The 21,827-nt window shown below is 32.3% G+C and overlaps 1 protein-coding gene across 1 annotated transcript in view; it reads left to right on the top strand.

Moving 5' to 3' along the window:
- LOC132724299 (uncharacterized) overlaps positions 1 to 20,542 on the top strand; it is a 35,684-nt gene extending 15,142 nt beyond the window's left edge. The window contains exons 5-9 of the mRNA XM_060709139.1: positions 4,996 to 5,017; positions 6,512 to 6,555; positions 15,198 to 15,305; positions 17,325 to 17,471; positions 18,101 to 20,542. Of these exons, the coding sequence (XP_060565122.1) occupies positions 4,996 to 5,017; positions 6,512 to 6,555; positions 15,198 to 15,305; positions 17,325 to 17,471; positions 18,101 to 19,158 (1,379 nt within the window). The 3' untranslated portion in view covers positions 19,159 to 20,542. The remainder of the gene's footprint in view (positions 1 to 4,995; positions 5,018 to 6,511; positions 6,556 to 15,197; positions 15,306 to 17,324; positions 17,472 to 18,100) is intronic.
- The last annotated feature ends 1,285 nt before the right edge of the window (positions 20,543 to 21,827 follow it).

Consider the following 21,827-nt stretch of genomic DNA (forward strand, 5'->3'; position numbering starts at 1 on the left):
TGTAAATGTAGTAAATCCATGGGGAAAAAGTTGCCTTCACTTCCAATACTTCTTATCATGTTGAAAAAACAATAACAATGAAATACCTTTTTACTATTAATTATAAAGATTTCTGACAGGCTATATGGCCCTATATAAACGGTTGTTTATAAATAAAAACCGAGCCGCTAGGCGAGATTTATATTGCAAATAACCGTTTTATATATGGCCATTTAACCTGTCAGAAATATTTATAACGAATTTATAATACAACAAGCATTTATTTTAGAGGATAAAGCGAGATTTCTTTATAAATCGACATCAGCCTTGTATATAAAACTATATAATCGTCACGATTATCTAATGAAAAGCGACGTTACAAACGTGCAGTATTATAAAAAAGAAAATAAATAAATAATAAATATCTTTTTGGAGGGACAGCTGATAGACAGACAGACAGATGCCGTCATTGGTCATCAGGTTACATGTGTCACATATAACAACATGATGTGGAAATACAAACATACATATTTTACAAAACTGGTAGTAAACAGGGTATTTGATAAACATGTGGATTGAATTAACATTATTATAAGTTAATTAACCTCATAATTATATAGTTATTACAATTGTTTTCCTAACATACGGGGGGAGACTATCAGAAAAATGCTACACTATTCGACTGGGTTGGTTTAGAAATTTCAGAACAGTGTTTACTACATTTGTAGTAAATTAACGGTATGACAGTTTTTATGAATGGGATAAATCCCACCATGGTTGTTTCCCCCTATTGTACTCATTGTCACTGTCGGAGCCCGAACCGCTAAACGTAACGTTATTGGGTTGATTAGATAACAACCCATCTTTTGATGCTGGGTTGTGATGTTTGTCCACTGTAGACGATTTTGCTGCTGAAGTTTTCCCCGAGTGTTTTGAAGAACGACGGGGTTCGATCTCCGCATCGTGCGATGTCATGGGTGAAATGCTACTGCGTGATCGACACGGTACGGTTGCGTCGATATTTTGCTGAGATGTGGTCTGCGCTGGTTCCGATTCGATTATTTCGACATTTGAAGTGTTAATGTTGTTCGTGGGCGTATTTGTTGCTTGATAAGTAGGTTTCATATGGCCGGACCAGAATTCGGTGTATTTTTCTATATTTGCCTTAAGTGAGAGAGACACATGCTCCTGGACGTTCTCATGTCGCAATCCTCTTAATACCGGGTACCAGTCAGGGAATTTGTCATGTGTTATGGACCCTTTCACTTCGATTGCCGCCGGGAATTTGAACTTGACATTTTTAACACCGTGAGTCTCCCTCGCCTTTTTATAAAGCGGCCAAAGTTCTTTCCTTGCATTGGATATTTCTGCAGGGTAATCTCTTTTTATACTAGCTGATATTCGGTTTTTTACCTTTAAGATTTGGAGATTTTGTCAATAACCAATTCGACGTCGTGCGGGTCAGCAAACGTGACGACAATTTGCCTTGGTATTTCGCGGCCCTGTATATATACTAAACCAAAAAAGAAACTTTCGCAAAGTATGTGCCAGTTGTTCAAGGGTACCACTTAGATGTACACACTTATATACACTTAACAAATTTTATAAGTGTGCATGTATAAATGGTTTCATAGGTGTATCAATATTTGCCCGATCATGCTGAAATTTTCAATAAATACAGAAAAGAGACATGTTATCATTTTTATTAAGTACTTTTCATTCAAGATACAAATTTAAGATTTGATTTCTAAAAAATGTGAATGCGTGTCGAAAGTCGATGTTGCAAAATAATGTCCTTATACTGTGTGTGTTCACCCTGACTGTGTATTACAGCCCGACAGCGTCGTCACGTCGATCTTACATAACGTTGTAGATAAATTTTTGGTTTATGAGGAAGCTAGGTTACCAAAGAAGTTGCTTTGTACTTAATGATTAGTCGTCTCAGGTAGTTTGGTGTACACCCATGCCAGGCGCAACCTACAAATGATACAGACAAGTAATAACTAAATAAAAATAAGCATTTTATGTTCGGCTTTGATAGAAACTGAATTTAAATGATTTCGGCTTTTACAATGCAAAGGAATTAAAATAATTATTTAAACAAATAAATTATATTAACAACCTCTGTTTGGTGTACACCAGCGTTAATCAATCTTAGGGCTATACCACGCTGTTGTATAGATAATCTACCCATGTGGTGTTTTTCTGATATGTCGATCTCTATCGTATCCGAGAATATCATGTGCAATCTTATTTCACCCATTCTCACAATTGTCTCGTGCATTGTGTGAATTTCGTTCGTTCATGGTTGAACGCACCTCATAATTAAAATTGACATGCTTGAGCACATGAAATGTGTGGAAATGCAGCCAATAGTCAGAACACAATTTTTTGTAAAAATATATTGATAAACGAAAAAGTTATAAGGACATAAAAGGTGCACACTTATAAGATTTGTTAAGTGTACATGTATTAGCTTGTAAAACTCGTTTTGTTTGCAAAATCGGTCAGCTTATCCCCGTATAAAAGCCCGATATGTTTATTCAAAGTAAAAATCAAGTTTCAAAAGGATTGAAAAACTGTACTAACATATCTACATTCAAACTTGGAGAAAGTTTCTTTTTTGTTTCAGTAAATTTGCGTCTGCCGACTCGAAACGCGCGTCTGATAACTACCTTCCCGTGTCTAGGCACAGTTTCTCTCGTAACAATTGTCTAATCTTAATGACACAGTTTTCATCATAATTTTCGTGAATACCCGCGAAAACTACGTTACTGGATCTCACACGCACCTCATGTTCAATAGATTTTTATTCAAGTAACCATAACCGGTTATCTACAATGTCCAACCTGGCCGTATTCATATACATGTGCGATTCAACACCGTCCACTCTCATTTTCAATGGTGCAAGATGCGTTGACATAACATCATAAATTGAAGTAAATTTTCATCATTTGATAGCGATTTAAAGTCATTCATGGTAGGCCTTGCTTTATAAAATTTATCAAAGTTCGGATGGTCTGATGTGGGTGGGGTGCCCGTGTGGTGACGTTGACGTTTTCTATCATACCTGACTTCGTGAAAATCATCTCTCAAGGGTTTAAATCTGGACCCCATCATATTCAGGTTTTCATCCTCTAATAACGAATCCTTTTGAGCACACATAATCCATTTTTTAAGTCCAAATAACTTTTATATCCAAAATTTAAGTTTCAAATTTTCTCGGTTAAAAAATGGCGTCTACCCTGTTCACCCACCGGAAACTATCATTTTAAATTTAGGGAAGAACGGCCAGGGGAAGCAACAGTTCATGGGTAAATCGTCAGGATGATGGACTGGTTATGGGAGAATAGTCTACTATTCATTTTTATTCATGATTTTTTCTCTCTTTGTGTGTTAGTGTTTATTAAGTAAAATTTTAACAATCAAGAACCCAAAACGAAGTGACCCGTAGCGAGTGACCGTGGGTTCTTAATTGTTAAAATGTTCACTTAATAAAAGCTAACTTACTTAGTGGCCAAGCTGGAATGCCTGAAGCCTATAGAAAGTTGTTGACAATACAATGGGTGGAGTAAAGGGAGCACAATATCATCTATCAGTTGCATCATTCAATTTATGATTAAATAATAAGCATACTTCATTTGTGATGTATGTATATGTTAGTTCAAAATGACCAAAATGTTTGTGTTTGTCTGTATTTTCACCAAGCAATTATTCAAAAAACGATACCGACATTAAAAGCGGTAATTGAAGAACCTTTTGACCAGATATGATAGATATCATTTTTATTTACTATGTAGAATTAGAAATAATCTAAATTTACAAGTTTATATCAACATACATATTTAGCTACAAATCAATAAAGTTAATTATACATTAGTAAATCTATGTACTAAGATGAATAGAATTATTATAATAAAACGATTTTTTTCCTACTTATTTTTTAAGCAGTTAAATGTTTGTTCTGCATCTGCATTATTTTATAGATATTAAGATAGTGGGAATTGTGGTCTTTGCCACCTGTAAATCGTGAACTCGGTGGTACTCCTGACTCCCGACCATAACTAGAGGTCGAGGGTCGGGACCTGGCACGGTCTGGGGCGTATGTTATCGCAAGAAGACCGTATGTGAGCTTCTGGGCCGGAGCTCGGGCTCTGGTTGAGTCAAGGTAGAAAATGTAAATAACGAGCTTAAACGTGGTTCCAAAAAAATATTATCCATATTGATTTTATATTTATAATTATGTATATACATGTATATGATGTATATAATGATTTTTTGAATAAATATGGTTTCATTTTTGTGGAACTGAAGCGAAAAAAAAAAACTCTGACTAAGTTCTCGCTTACACATGAACACTTCGTTTCAAATTCTTAATAAATTAGTGACAATATATGCATGTCTTTTCAATTAAAAAGAGAAGTTTTGAAAATCGGAGCGATTTTATTGGTCGGCAAATGATGTTGAACATTAAACAGTAAAATTCTTATGAATTATCAAATTCAAACAACCCCAACTCTGGAAAACAATTTACCATTTGTAATGAAAAACATGATTCATGTGAATCCATATGTGAAAAACATAAGTCTACATGTATACCATATATGTAACATACAGTGTCCTTTTCTTGGAAAAACACTGTGTCCAACCGTATGAAAAAACATATGTTATTCATGTGTATCCATATGAAAAACATGTGTCTGTACCATATGTAAAACATATGGGATACTTTTCTTGGAGATACCATATGTTTCTACCATATGTAAAACATGTATGTCACATACGTTTAACATGTAGTGCAATTTTACCTGTGTATACATGGGACCGGGGTCTAAAGACCCTGATGGGACAAATTATAGAAATTTGCTTTAATTGTCATAACTTTGTATTTTTTAATGGATTTGGTTCATATTTAGACAATACGGTTCACCTATTCGCAAAGTCATATTATAGCATTTATTTCATCAAAAATAATCTAAGAACCATAATCTTGATTTGGTTTTGTTTGAGTTTCAGCTACTTCTATAACGCTGTTAATGTAAGTAATTATTTGACATTTCTACATTTTGATATCTGAATGTGTATTTATCATTATTTTATACGTGAAGAAAATTTCTTTCAAGGTCATTAAAATCACATCTTGTAGTAGACTTTTCACCATGGAAACGAGGAATTTAAGCCTTCCTTTTCGCAATTTACAACATACATCAAAGTAGCTGTCACTACATCTTTCACATGGGAGCAAAGTTTCTTTCTGTCATCCTTTTTGCTGCACTGCACTTTGACATTTTTATTTGGTTAAATAGAATTTGCACATGGAGACAATTTTTTAAGTTTTCCCCTTTTTCATTTTACACTGACTTATACGTCATTTTGTGGAGCACATTATTCCTCAGAAATGGGAAAATTTCCCTTTACGGAGAAAAGCAAGCATTGTGGGTTCATTGAAATAAAGGATGTATTGCCTTAAGTGAATATAAAATCATTTGTAATTAGGTAGCAAAATGTAAACAAAGTGGTATTTTGACTGCCATACACAATTCTAAATCACAATTCTAAATCACCTAGCAGATAGCTCAGATATATAGCTAATTAAACTGTTAACAAGATACAAAAAAAATAGAATAAAAAAAAACTTTTGAAAAGATACAATTATTTAGCATTTTTCAGCTATTATATGACATTACTATACTATACATTGTATTAACAAAAATTAAAATTCATTTAAACGAAATAATAATAATACACGAAATTCGTTTCAACGAAATAATAATACACGATATGTACGAAATGATACTGATATTTCACGAAAATTGTTTGAACGAAATAAAGATAATATGTGATGCATGTTTTTTTTTTTTTCATCCTTCGCAGTTTTATTTTTATTTTGACATCTATATGATTATACTGTGGCATGGAACATATTTTCAGTCTATATCTTTTACATTGAAATTTAAATAATGTTGTGTAACGAAGTGGCGGCGTATTATACTATGACTCATGGAAAATCTCACATAGTCATTTCCTTTTCTGTTTATGATACCAGTGATTGAATTTTGATCTTTTATCCCAAATTCACTTTTCTTTTTCATTTAAAAAAATGTGTGCGAAAAGTTAAACTGATTCTTTTATAATCATGTTTCTTTATCATATATTACTTCGTATTACTCTTTTACCAACTTAAAAAGATGTCTTTGTTTTTGCTTTTGGCCAATAATAATTAAGTACAAACTATGGTCATATGGAGTATGGAACATTTAATTTCATTAAACCTTTTTCGTGGCATTAAAATTATCGATGAGTTTAGTGCAAGTTTGATGTTATTTATTGTACCTTTTCACATAATATTCAAATATTTCCAATAAATCAAACACAGTGAGTACATTAACAAAATATTCTTAAACGTATTTTATCTTAATCTATTTTCAAAATTTAATGAATCACGACTTAAATTTAGAAAAAGTCCAAATACGTTCTTAACTATAACTGTATTAACAATAATGCATTAACAAAAATATTGTGTTTATTGTAGTATACGAAGAAGGCGGCAAAGAACACATTCTCTAACAGACGGATGTAAGTAACAATTATTTTTGATACCACAATGTTTGTTTGTATTGTTTGGTCTACTTTTTATTATAATGTTAATAATGAAGTGATTTCATAATGGCCTGGTTATTGGGCTGAAGACTGTCATATTCGGCCTCAGGCTAATATGACAGTCTAAAGCCCAATAACAAGGCCATTATGAAAACAATTCATTACTGTTAATTTTATTAATTAACTACACATAAACTAAAAAAGATAATTACTTGGTGAACAAATAATAACCAATGTGAAATTTCTTTGTTGTGAATATGTAGCAATATAGTCATGTGATAATGTAAAAATGCGGCGATGTTACAATGCGATAATGTAACAATGTAGCAATATATTGATTGATTTATTTATTTGTGTGTATTTATATGTCAAATTACAAAACAAATTAAGGCAAATTAATCACAGATATATCTATCACATAGTTTTAACACAGTAATTAATTAAAAAAATGAAAACTTAACATTCATAATTAAATCAAAGATATTGTTGACTTCAAGACAATATATACAACATAGGATAACCCATGAAAGTTCAATATAAAATAGAGAACTTATTTCCAATGGGGTCCTTTGATGGTAAAAATATATTTTCTTGAGAACTGGCATTCAGGTCCATACTTAGAGATGATATACTGGACTGATGTTATATTTCTAAGATCAAATAATATTAATTTCTTTTGCACATTATGTTAATTACATATATCACATATTGCAGGAATAATACTATGAATGTGACTAGTTATCACACCAATGAAAGATATCTATTTATATATATCACAAAACCAATCACAAGATACATTTATATAAAACATACTATTGATTCAAACAATTATCTCTAAAATTAATAAAAAATAAAATCTGCTTGTTCAAATTGTTTCATATTTTCGCTTAGTTCTGCTTTTACTTTCTTTTTAAAGCTAAAAAAGTTACTTTCCTTTTTAATATCAAGTGGGAGCATGTTCCAATCCCTAATACCCTGGTAAAAAATGTGCTTTTTGTAAAACTATTAACATGGGGTATATGAAAGTTCCCTACACTGTTTCTACTATTATAACAATGAACATCAGACTTTTTTATTAAATATGTTGTGTACATGATTGAGTCTTAACTGTATGATTTTCTAACTTAAGCCACCCAATACTACTATTAAACCAATAACTTTCAATGATTTTCTAGAGGAATAACCATGAATATAACGAACAACTGTGCTACTTGAAGTTTATGTTTAAGTTGTTTAGTAAGGCCACTATACCAAGATGAGCTGGCATAACCGAAGTGACACTGTATTAAAGAGTTACATAATAGTTTTCTTAGCTCCTAATTCAAACAGTTGCCTTGTCTATGCAAACATTTTTATCGAGAGTTTACTTTTTGTACTATATTATCAATAATAGAAGTGGCTGAGAGATCATTATCCAAGATAGAACCGAGATACTTTACTGATGGCTGAGATTGTATGGTGTGATTATTACAGTGTATTTATAACTGCTCAAGTTTTGACAATTTCCTCTTAGAACTAAAAACAATACATTCTGTTTTACCAAGATGTAATGATAGCTTATTATCAACAAGCCATTTACTACAATTTTCTAGTTCCTTACCCAAAACATTACAAATAACATCTGTATCTTTATGTGAATATAAAATTGCACTATCATCGGCATAAAGAATAAGCTTACATGTTTTGCTAATACTAATACTCATATCATTGACATAACATAGAAACAATAGAGGACCTAATATACTTCCCTGAGGAACACCACATGTAATATTCATAGCTTTAGACATAGTATTATTTACATTTACAATTTATCTACGACCAGTTAAATCAGATTGAAACCATTCTACTGACTCCACACCCATTTTTTGTAACTTTTTACACAAGATGTCATGGTCCACAGTGTCAAACGCCTTTTGCAAATCTAACATAATCATACCGGTGAGCAGTCCTTTGGAAGTTTGACTTTATACATGGTCAGTGAGATGGATTAGGCAGGAGTCAGTAGAATAATTACTTAAACCACTTTGTAATTCATATAAAAGTCCCTGCTTAACTAAAAAAATTTCTAACTGATAATATACAGTTCTTTCTAAGATTTTTGAAACAATAGATAAAATACTGACAGGTCTATAGTTGGAAACATCAGATCTGTTATTCTTTTTGAATAATGGTTTAACACATTTCAGTTCATTTGGAACTGATTTAGATGTAATAGAATTATTCACTAAAAAGGCAATATGTATCTTTAAAAATGGTGCAGCATCTTTAAGAAAGTTTGCTGGAATTTCATCTAATCCTGTGCTTTTAGAAAAATTTAATTTACAAAGCTCTTTATATATATATTCTTCACTAACAGTATGTAATTGAAATTTATTTCCATCTGGATTTCTGTTCTTATAGAATTCTTTAAAGAAGTTTGATTGTACAGAAAAAAAGGTTTAAATGGATGGCTCCACAAACAAAACCCAGGGGAAAAACCGTTTATCGGTGTTTCCTTTCTTATGAGCCGGGGAAACCCCGGTTGAACCAGGCAGAGCCCCGGTATAAATCTTGCTAAGGGTTTTTTCAGAAAATCTTTTTGTATTACTATTCTTGAACGATAGATATTATATTAAATAAAAATTATGTATCAATGTAATCATTTTCGCGCGTTTTCAATCTACCGGGGTTCTACCGGGGCTCTGCCTGGGTCAACCGGGGCTCTTCCGGTGTCATCCGGGAACGACCGGGGAAGCACCGGCATGAACCGGAGCTTCACCTGGGCTCTGCCTTGATGATCCGAAGCGCATCCTGGGTGGTAAGTTGGGAATTACCGTAGTGCTGTCGGAGTTAGTGTGACCGCAACAATAATTTCACCCCGGATCGTCCCGGATCATCCCGGTAACTTACCGGGATGGTCCTTGGCTCTACCGGGAGTAAGTGAGAACGCAGCTTTAGGCGTGGACTAGCATTAGATAAATTATATTCCAATGTTAAACAATGGAAGAATTACTTTTTATATTGTATAAATGACAACAGGAGCGTTTATAACTGACCCATCGACACTATAATCATTGGTGTGTAATAAAATACCGTACAAACCATGTAAATAATTCAATCCAAATTAATGATAAGTAAAATAAATTCAGTCCACTATTATAATGACCAATGGTACAGACTGATCTCCAGTTAAATGATCTTGTCGAAAACGAAATTAAGATGAATTATCAGGTTTCAATCAGAAGAAATAACAAAAGAAAATGTCAGTCATATGAATATATGTTTTAGGCAATTGAGAGATCACATGAATCAAATTCACACATGTACTTGTATCTATAACATAAATCACATATACAGTTCATCTACTTCTTATACAAGTGAGCATCAACAAATTCATACAAACATTGTATGAGAAAACCTATATTATGCCTTTAAGACATTTATAACTCACATCAAAAATTGCTTGAACGTCTGTTTGTGATCATAATGATTACTACAAGAGTAATATTTACCATAAAGCAATGTCTCAATTTACTAAAATACATATATTAATCAATATAATATATAATATAATATTAACTGTCAACATATTAATTGGGAGGGAAGGGTGGGAAATTTTTATTTTTTAAAACATGTGATCTCTTAGTCAACGAAATACAGAATGACAAAAATGTCCAGGAAATAGATGGACAAAAATATTTACAGCCAAAATCAGAAGCGACCAATAAAAAGATGTTTATTGCTGACGTAAACCATAAACAAAATTCGACTTATGAAAACCCATTGAAAAGGTCAACTTCATTCAACCTTATAATTCAGCTATTTTTAAATCAAAATTCCAAATTATAGTTAACAAACGAAAATTTCAGTCATATGAATACATATTTTAGGCAATTGAGAGATCACATGAATCAAATTCACACATGTACTTGTATCTATAACATAAATCACATATACAGTTCATCTACTTCTTATACAAGTGAGCATCAACAAATTCATACAAACATTGTATGAGAAAACCTATATTATGCCTTTAAGACATTTATAACTCACATCAAAAATTGCTTGAACGTCTGTTTGTGATCATAATGATTACTACAAGAGTAATATTTACCATAAAGCAATGTCTCAATTTAATAAAATACATATATTAATCAATATAATATATAATATAATATTAACTGTCAACATATTAATTGGGAGGGAAGGGTGGGAAATTTTTATTTTTTAAAACATGTGATCTCTTAGTCAAAGAAATACAGAATGACAAAAATGTCCAGGAAATAGATGGACAAAAATATTTACAGCCAAAATCAGAAGCGACCAATAAAAAGATGTTTATTGCTGACGTAAACCGTAAACAAAATTCGACTAATGAAAACCCATTGAAAAGGTCAACTTCATTCAACCTTATAATTCAGCTATTTTTAAATCAAAATTCCAAATTATAGTTAACAAACGAAAATTTCAGTCATATGAATACATATTTTAGGCAATTGAAAGATCACATGAATCAAATTCACACATGTACTTGTATCTATAACATAAATCACATATACAGTTCATCTACTTCTTATACAAGTGAGCATCAACAAATTAATACAAACATTGTATGAGAAAACCTATATTATGCCTTTAAGACATTTATAACTCACATCAAACATTGCTTAAACGTCTATTTGTGATCATAATGATTACTACAAGAGTAATATTTACCATAAAGCCAAACCCACGGCCAAAAATACAAACAAGTAAGCAAGAGCATATAAATACACTTAAAAAACTATGAACAAACCTACACAGAGGCTTTCTTATTACCTCCTTAGTAGTATAACCTTCAAAACTATCCATTGCCAGCTTGCAAGATAGAGTCTTTCCTGAGAAACAGTGTTTCTTATGCAAAGACTAAGAACATAATTTGAAGTAAAGGAATTCAATCAAGAAAACAACTGAATCAAAAATAAAACTCACTATTCATCAAAACACATGAGTAGCCGAAAATAACCCAATAAGAGACTTACATATTATCTCCTTAGTAGTAATAACCTTCAATGCCGGCCAATACCGAATTGTAAGATTAAGCCTTTCATGAGAAACGACGTGTCTCAAGCAAAAGCATAAAGTCAGCATTTTCTACTAATAGAACTTTTAACAACTTATTTTAGATTATTAATAATAAAACATAATGTTTCCTGTAAGTGTCATCCAACAATTATTATTTTAAGTGCGTAATATTAGTATTAATAAAGAATTCCTTTAAACGCCGGGTCCCTTCAAGATTTAGATATAAACCCCATCATTTATGGCATAATATTCACAGCGTGGTATACCGCATTTAAGAAACGGCTTGAAGGTTCTTATAAATGAAACCTTTCTGGTCTTGCATAATAAAACTAAAATTTATTATTTAAATTTTTAACTCTATTACCAGTGGACTCAAAATCAATTGGTCGAGGAATAATCGCAGATACAATAATGCTATCAGTAGATTGAAGTCGAACGTTAGATATCAAATCATTTAAGTATGAAATAATCTCATCCTCTGAACGGGGACCAGTAACATCAATGGTGCCCACATGTAAAATAATGAATGAAGATCTTAAATCTACTTGACCCTGAGAAATTAATTAAATCTTTACTAGTGGTAGGAACTAAATTTGATTTGCGAGCAAGTAAGAAAAAAGGAAAAAAAAATATAAATAGACACCAATAAATCAAATTCTCAGAGTCTTTGAAGTCTAAGGCCAAAAAAAAAATGTGAAGTATGAAAGAAGTTATAGGTTCGGCTTGTTTGACACAGTGACATTTCAATCTGGAAATGCCGAGATGAGTTAAATTAACCAGAAAAGTGTTCATTTCATTTAAATCAAATCCCAGTAACTGATGAACAGTTCTAATCCCACTTAAATAATTACGAATACTAGACACTGATTTAAAAGAACGACTCAAAAATTGAGAATATAATTGAAGAGTGTTTGTACTCGCCGGTAAATAACATAATTTGAAATAAATACAAAATAAAATAAACGATTCCCTATGAATTTTTAAATTCTTACTACTACCTTCAGCATATGCTCAAATATTTGACAGTTTCAACTCAGACATGAGAGTCTTCAACTGTAGATCTACAAAAAAACAGAAAAAGAAAAATTACCAATCATTAACAAAAACAAAATCTTGATCCACCACCTCACAATACTCTAAATAAAATCCAGTTGTTAACTGGAAAAAATCATCTTTGAATTTATCATGCTGTGACCAACGAGACAAACAATCAGAGATTCGATTTTCCATACTTGACAAATGAACAGCTCTTATTTCACATTGAGATTTAGCTGTTGAAAAACAAATTTCTCTCAAACCATCCTGTAACATTGAACATCTGGCTCTACCAGAATTCAAGACTGAGCATACAGCCTCATTATCACAATTAACGACTATCCTTTTACCTTTAAATTCATTTGACCAAAGTCTTAAAGCAAGAATAATGCCAAACAATTCTAACACTGCTATAGAAAATTTTTGCTTAGAAATATTTACAGGAAAATCAGAATGAAAATATTTTCCATTGTAAAAACCACCACGGCCTGTTAAACACGCGTCCGTTGAGAAAATAGCATCTGGAATTGACCAATTCTCATATTACATAATAGAAACTCCATTGCATTCTTGTAAAAACTTATGCCACTAAAGATTGTCTTTTTTAACCTCAGATGGAATAGGAACGTAAATATGTGGAAAATAACTATACAAATCTTTAAGCCAGTTAATAAGCCTGCTTATAAAATCCTGCTTGACCGCACACATGAAGCCACAAAATTTAATTTACCAATAAGTGATTGTATTTCTCTAAGCATTGCTTCTGTTTTGTGTAACCATACCTGAATTAAATTTTTAATTTCTAATAATCGTTCTTTAGTAACCTCCATAGTCATTGAATTCGTATTAAAAAGAACCCCAAAAAATCATTATTTCCGAAGGTGGACAAGCTTTATCAACTGACACAATAAAATCACAATCCCTTAAGACTTGACCTAAACAATTATATGCAAAAGGCGCATTTTGCCTTGTTTCAACTCCAGCTAGATCATCAAGATAATTAAGTATACAAATACCAATATTATACATAATAAAAGCTATAGCATTTGTAACCCTTTGACATATATGAGCCGCAGATCTAAGGCCCATACTCAAAACAGTATCACAAAATATGTGCTTTTTTCCAACAAAAGGCAACTAAATTATAATCACTTGGACAAATACTTATCTGTCTGAAAAAGCTTTACGAAAATCTTTTTTAAACATTAAACATCATTGACCTTTAGATTTCACTAAATGAACAAAATCATCTATTCTAGGAAATACCAAATCAACATGCTTATCTAAATATATATCTTTATCAATGAAATCATTAACAGCATTACCTTTTGGCATACTCAAGTCTAAAATAATCCTTCTTTCATCAGTATCTTTTTGAGGAACAGAATTTAATGGAAATTTTCAACCCCGAAGTAAAGGGGTTGCTCTTAAATGGACCTAAAATGCAAAAAGTATCACTTTCTTTACCCAGATATTTATTAATCTCATCCAGATAATCATTAGCCCCGGAATGGTTCCTATATTTCCATGTATCAAGTTGCTCAAAATGTAAACCTTCTTCTAATAAACCAATGGGAAAAAACATATTTTAAAAGATCACAAACTATTAAATCATTATAGTTTGAACCCAACATACGCCTCATAAAGTCAGTATTGATATTATAAGCAAATGTAATTAAGGAATTAAGTCTGCAAAATGGTCTATACGTTAAATAATTTGCATTCTCTCCGTGCCAGTAATCTTATCAATAGCTATTAACAATAAGACATGACAAGAAAACACTTGAGAAAGCTGTTTGAACCAGTATAAATACAGGTCAATAATTAAATTCAATTCTGTCAGTTATATGCACTAAATTTCACACTCCATAATTCATGCACATGTCTGTTTTAAAGTTATTCACACAATAGCTTTATGAGTATAGAATATTTAAAGTTTGCCTTGTTGCTACTCTGGTCTGACGGTAACAACTGTATAAATGAAATGTATCTGCTGTACCCAAGATTTTCAAAATAACAGCCCCCCATAATCTTTTACGCGTGTCTAGATTCTTAGGACAGTAGCATATATGATGTTGCACAAAGTCTGCATATAAACAATTACATTTGTCGCATTTCCAGATATATTTTTTAGAGACAAAGCACAAGTTTTTACAAAGGGAGAGTAATCGAGGGTATTGCAACACATACACCATAATGTGCAAGGGTTATCCCCCATTGGTAATATTGGTGTTAACACTTGAATCTGCCCTGTAACTGCTCAACGCAAAATGTTTTAAATAACCACAGAAACAAATTATAAATGACGCACAATTTTAATGTAGCCGCAGAAACTATTACAAGTACATGTATATATGACCCCAGTATTAAAGATGAATACAGTAACATTTGAAAAAAAATATAAATGACGAAAAAAATTGATAAATATGTTATAAATTATCACACAAACTACATTGTATAGTAATTGATCGCATAAGCATTTTTAAAGAAATGTTGCCACTGTTATAACTGTTTAATTTATTTTCTCTTTAAACCTAAAGTACCCTCTGAACGAGATTTTCGTTCGGACGGAGTACAACAAGCATTGGAACGTATTGCAATGGAAGAGTCTAGACAGAACTATGAGTTACACGGCGGGCAGAGTGCAGGTAGTGTTACCTTTTTTTGATAGATTAACCAAACTTTTTTATAGATGTTTTAGGCAGTGCTAACTAATCCAAAGAACTTTTATTCTAAAATCAGTTATTGACATATTCACCAAACTTTGATACAGTTGAGTTCATGTTGGTAAGTTCTCCTTACTCAACTTAACTCAACCCAACTCAACTCAAATAATTTATTTGTACATAAAGGCCTCCGGCCAAAAATATATCGTATGGTAAAACACATAATAAAATGTCAAGAAGTTGTATATTGCAAACGTTTAAGTGTCATTCATTATTTTCATAAGTTGATAGATATAAATAGATATTTTAACAATGTCAGAGTTTTGAGAAGACAAAAGAGCATAGAAATCTTGAGGTTCTGTTCCATGCATATACCAGTTAAATAAATACATTTGTCGTACAAAATCATATTTAACACATTTAAAAAAAAGGCATCAGTTACATTAAAATTTTGTGTTATTCAAGTGTTGGCAAACGTTACATATACATGTACGATTTTCTTACATAACATTATTATATCTGTCTAATTCAATAGTCAGCCTATAATTTGAAAGGCAAAACATTGATATAACAGTTGTATGTTTCAACTGAATATCCATTGTCAAATATTTTTCAACAGTAACTAGACTTTTAAAGTTATTATAATGATCACATCTACTAGAGGTTTCAAGAGTCTAGTGTACAATAGTTATCAACTCTTTGTTTAAACATTTTAATAACAGCATTGACATCGCCAAAATCTTAGCTTAAATATCCGTATAAAACTGAATCCATATTTGTACATAAGTGTTCTATCTTTGGTTGCCTGGCAGATTCTACCGGCATCATATAGGGATTTTATCATGTTACCGTACAACATTACTTTGGATGTCTATGTGATGACATGGTTAACTAATTACACCAATATCGAAAACAATTTATATATATATAAGATTTTATGCTCATTGGTCCCTTTCTCATTAATACTGTACAGAATATTACCTGTTAAGTGTCGGGTTTTAGCTAAGTACGTCTTAGCCAATCGATATCAAGACCTAAATCATGTGATGTTAATTAACCATTTTGGCTGTTTCGATAAACATTTGTCATTTATGGCATTTATACAAATTTGTACATGCCATGTTTGTAATTATGTAACATTTGTCATTTATGGCGGTTTTAACATCCCAGTTTGGTTATTTCAATACAATTATGCACATGCCATGTTTGTTATTACGTAACATTTGTCATTTAGCGGTTTTTACCTCCCAGTTTGGTTATTTCGATACAAATATGTGCATGTCATGTTATGTAACATTTGTCATTTATGGCATTTAATAAATGCCCTATTTCATTCAACCTAAGTGTTGTGTTTTATCTCATACCAAACAAGTTCGTTTTGCCAGTTATATTTGCTTGACCTGGACAATACATAAAATATGTAGTGCACAATGGTAATCTACCACATTCACCAAGAACCATACATGTATTAGTAGTTCTACGTACATATCTATAGAATACCATTACAAAGTTTATTATGAATATGTTGTATCGTATCTACTAGTACATACTCATAGCCCCATATTTGAGATGCATAACAAAGTATCGGTTTGACCATTGAATCAAAAATCTTAAATGAATCAACAACAGAAAAGAAACCAAAAGGTCTCTGATAAGCCTTTATGGCAAAGAAAGCTTTTTGCGCCTGGGATACTAACTTACAATGAGCTGATGACAATGACAAACTTGATGTAAGTAAGATACCCATGTACTTATACTCAAAAGTGATATTGATTTGCGTTCCACGATACGACCAGTTAAATCAATGTAGGTATTTATTTATGAGAGAGAATAATGTGCACGAAATGTAAAACCTTTTGTAATAAGTTTACAGTTTCTATAAAGATGTAATACTTGCTTATTCCCTTTTTTATCTTATCATGTTACGTATCAGATCTTGGAGAAAATCAGTTCTTTATTGAAGACATATCGTGTTAGAAAATAAACTTATGTCTATTACAGGAACAAACACTGTAAGTCCTTTCGTCCAAAATGAAAACGAGGCCGGAACATCGCAACTACTCAGCAGTATACAAGGTGCCGAAAGAGGCGCTCCACGGGTAGAAGTAACAAATGATGACATAACTGTTCTGAGAGAAGTCGAGTCATGTATGTATCATGTCCCGGTCAGCAACTTGTGTGTCTTAATTCTAATACAATATTTAAAAACTTACAAAACGTAAAACTATGGAAGATTATTTATGCAATAATTGTATTGTTCTTTCTGATAAAGTGACATTATGCTCATATTTTCAAAGTAAAGTTAAGCTGAGTTGGCTTTATATTTCAAAAGATTGACTGTTTAAATAGTGTTAGACCAACAGTTTATATTGGAAAATGTTTTGGATAAAATTTAAAATCTGCCTTAAATATAAAAAGACTGCCCCACTCTTTTTATAAACTGATCGTAACAGGTAAATTCTAAAAGATATTTACAGAAATTTCGTTTGAATCCGGGGATTATTTATTGTTTATGTGATGTAAATTATTAAATTAAAAGGAATTATGGCAAAATAAAAATTTATTTTTTCTCTAACCTGGTAGAATATATTTCTTAAACATGTAAACAATTTGCGATTAACCAGGACATATTAAACAGAAATAGCCATTCAAATTTTGCATGAATGGTCAATAATAATTTTAAATAAAACTAGCCAACTAGCTTAGCACTTTCAGTACACAACTTTTTAAAAGATATTTGAAATCATGTTTTCAACTTGTAGATTTCTAAATTTCAGTGCTAACCAGTCTCCAAAGTCAGTTAGGTGCTGTCATACCACTTCGGGTGTCAAGAGAAAATATATTAGAGAATCTTATAGGTTATTATACTGACGAAGATCTGGCAGCGTCTCGCATAACTGTGAAGTTTATCGGTGAGGAAGGCATGGACTGTGGTGGTGTCACTAACGATATGTTTACAACATTTTGGTACCGAGCTCAAGAGGAGTTCTTCATTGGCTATGAGGCAGTGGTGCCGTACCTTCCCCCTCAAAGATTCACAGACGATTCAAAATATCGAGTTCTTGGCAGGATATTATCTCATTCCATTGCTGTTATGAAAGAATTTCCGATACATATGTGTAAAAGCACGATTATTGCGATGATCTATGAAACAACGGATGCTTCGGCTGAGATTCTACTTGAAGATTTCCTGTACTTTCTGGACAGCCATGATCGTAATTTGGTTACCATGGCAATAAACAGTTACAACAGTTTAACTTCTGATCAAGCAGTCGAACTAAGGACCATATTTGAGAGATACGAATATGCAATTAGAATAACAGCCGAAAACTTTAGGTATCACGTGACACAATTGGCACGCCATGTGTTATGTATACGTCCAAAACCATTGCTTGACAAAATGAGGACAGGGATACCGCAATCGCACATGGAACGATTCTGGTCGAGTGTCCATTTGAAGACATTAAGTGTTCTTTTTCGTGCACTCAAACCAACACCAGAAAGAGTAATCGCCCGCTTGAAAACATCAAACTCCATCTTAGGGCTGACTGAACAGCAACGTAGGGTTTTCGGTTTTCTTAAAGACCTGTTGAAAGAAATGACGACACCAGAGATTGAGACGTTCCTTCAATTTGTAACAGGAAAGAAATCTGTACCACGGGAGAAGATAACTATTGAGTTTACACGAGCCACCGGCAATCTGAGATTACCGAAGGTTCACACTTGTTCAAACATGATGGAGTTGCCAGCATCATACGAAGATTACGAAACCTTTCGCTCCGAGTTCAAACATCTTCTGGCATCCGATGAAGCACTGAAAATGTCAATGGCGTAGAAAAACACCAGACAGTTCTCAATGTAACATAATGCATAAATTTCATAGAATAAACAATTACTCTGGAACTCAAGGTGCAAGTATACACTAATCTCCTTGTGTAACTTTGCAAATCAGCCAGCTTATTTTTAAAGACAATCATTGACCATGCAAGGTCTGTTGATCTTATAATGAAGATTAACTTTAAATTCGGTACCATAAAAAACAACACAAAAACATAACGTATAATGATGTAATTACAGCGCAAACCGTTAGTAGTAATGGCACTATAACGTCATCGTCCGAACTATTCAAAGAACTAGTAAATATTTCACATCTGCTATAAATCCTTTTATTATTACATATTTGTCTTTATAATATTATTATCTATAGAAATGCTTACAACGTACATTGTATATTTGGAATGTAGTTTTACTTATAAATATTAGATATTTTGTACGGACATGTGAATGTAGTTTTACTTAAATTATTATCTTGTATGGACCTTAGACTGTGGTTAAATTATATCTTTTGTATGGACCTCACAATGTACGATCAGTTTGTTAATTATATATATATATATATATCTCTTGGAAACTATTTTGTATCTTTTGCATGTACTTCAGATTGTAGTTTTAGTTTGTAAATTACCGGTATATCTTTTGTTTTGTATGACAATGCGGATGTACTTTAAGTGTGCAAATAATTATTTTGTATGCATCTCAGATTACGAGTAGTTATGTTTGAAAATTATATTCTATGCGGGTCGTCCGTGCCCGAGGAGTTAAGGTCGTTGACTTCAAACCACTAAGTCCCTCAAAACTGTGGTTTTGAATACCGATATGGAATTTGGATTCTTTCATGTGAGGAAGCTATCCAGCTAGCTGACGGAACGTCGGTGGTTCTACTCGGGTGCCCGTTCGTGCCTGAAATAATGCACGGAAGGGCGCTCATGATGTCTTCCTCCACCAGTAAAGCTAGAACGTCGCCATATGACATATACTGTGTCGATGTGACGTAAACCCCAATCAAACAAACAAACAAAATATCATTTGTATGCATCTCAGATTGTAGATTTAGTTTGAAAACGACATATGTATATCGTTTGTTTTGATCACTGTCAGATTGTAGTTTTAACTTGATAATTATATATTTTGTATGCACCTCAGATTGAAGTTTTAGTTTGGAAATTATATATTTTGTTTGCCCTCAGATTAGTTTTATTAGTTTGAAAAGCGGTACGTCAAGATACCGAAATCAACTTAGATTTCGGTAAAGTTACCGAAACCAACTTTTCATTATTAATTTTGAAAAGTATATCTTTTGTATGCACCTCAGACTGTAGTTTTAGCTTGTAAAATATATAGATTGTACGCACTTCAGATTATTTTTCTGTTTTTTATCTCTCAATAAAACCTTGAAAGTTGATTATCATTTGTTGTAATTAAAGTGTTTCATATTCATTCTAAGAACTTATCCTAAATTCAAGCAAATTTATCAGCATTTTTCTAACTAAATTCTCGTTTCGTTTACAATTAAGTCTTAACGATAATGTACTTTAATAATGTAAAATTAAAACAAGACGACCATGATGGACCTTGATCGCTAAACTGAGATCTATTGATAGAAAGGGTCATAATTCTCCAGTACAGGTCAAAGTGAGGCATCGCCTTTTTTTACCCAAGGGCTAGGATTTACATAACTTTTGTAGAGATCCACTAGGCTGTTCTACCTGCCAAACAGGTATGCTTTAGGACATGTTGTTTTCATACCATACGTTGTTTTGGAGAAAACGATATGCGTTTTTCTAAATAAATTTATATTAAGCACATGTTCCCCAAGGCGTGTTCATCATTATTTATACAAAATACAGAGACTTCAAGGTGATAATTTGAGCCAAATATGTTAGATCTGGGTATATTATTAGCTCTATTTTTTTGACTGCATTGGTACAATCTAAATAAATAAAGCAGAGGGGAACTATGTAATGCTTGATGCCAAGTATCTAAGCTCCAGGAGATTTCCTTTTTTCTAAGCCATCTAAGTCATTTAAGTTAAATACCCATGGTGAAGAAAATTTTGAACCTGTTGGTATGTTAAATGTAACTTCTGTAGTGGATCATCTGTCTATTCATCTATGATGTTTATTTTATACAAGTAATTCCTTTCAAACTATGCTCCGAACAAAAATAAAGTATGCTGTATACAAAATGGCTTTAACTCCAAGATGATTCAAACGTTAGATCCTTGGGCACTGTACTTCTTAATGACTTATTATATGCCCGAAAGAAGTTCGGACATATTATGTTATACCCCCTGGCGTCCGTCCGTTTGCAATTTGCTTTCCGGAGCATAACTCAAGTTCTATTCGGCCCACAATATTCAAACTTCATAGGATGATTCTCCACATTGAGTAGAAGTCTCCTTTGATTTTTATGTCACAAGTACCTTAAAACTGAAAAACATTTTCCGCTCAATAACTTAAGTATTAATCAACCTGCAGCTGTAAAATTTTATAGGATGAACAGCCATGTTCAATACATGACCCCTATTGATTTTATGGTCAAAGGTCAGGGTCACCATGACCTTAACACTGAAAATTTTGGTTTCTGGAGCAAAACTTAAGTTCCATTTGGCTCACAGTGTTGTCAATATTGAGTAGAAGACCCCTTTAAATTTTTGGGTTACAA

The sequence above is a fragment of the Ruditapes philippinarum genome, unplaced genomic scaffold (genome assembly GCF_026571515.1).
Source record: "Ruditapes philippinarum isolate M1 unplaced genomic scaffold, ASM2657151v2 ctg4384_1_1_1_1, whole genome shotgun sequence".
Taxonomy (NCBI): Eukaryota; Metazoa; Mollusca; class Bivalvia; order Venerida; family Veneridae; genus Ruditapes; species Ruditapes philippinarum.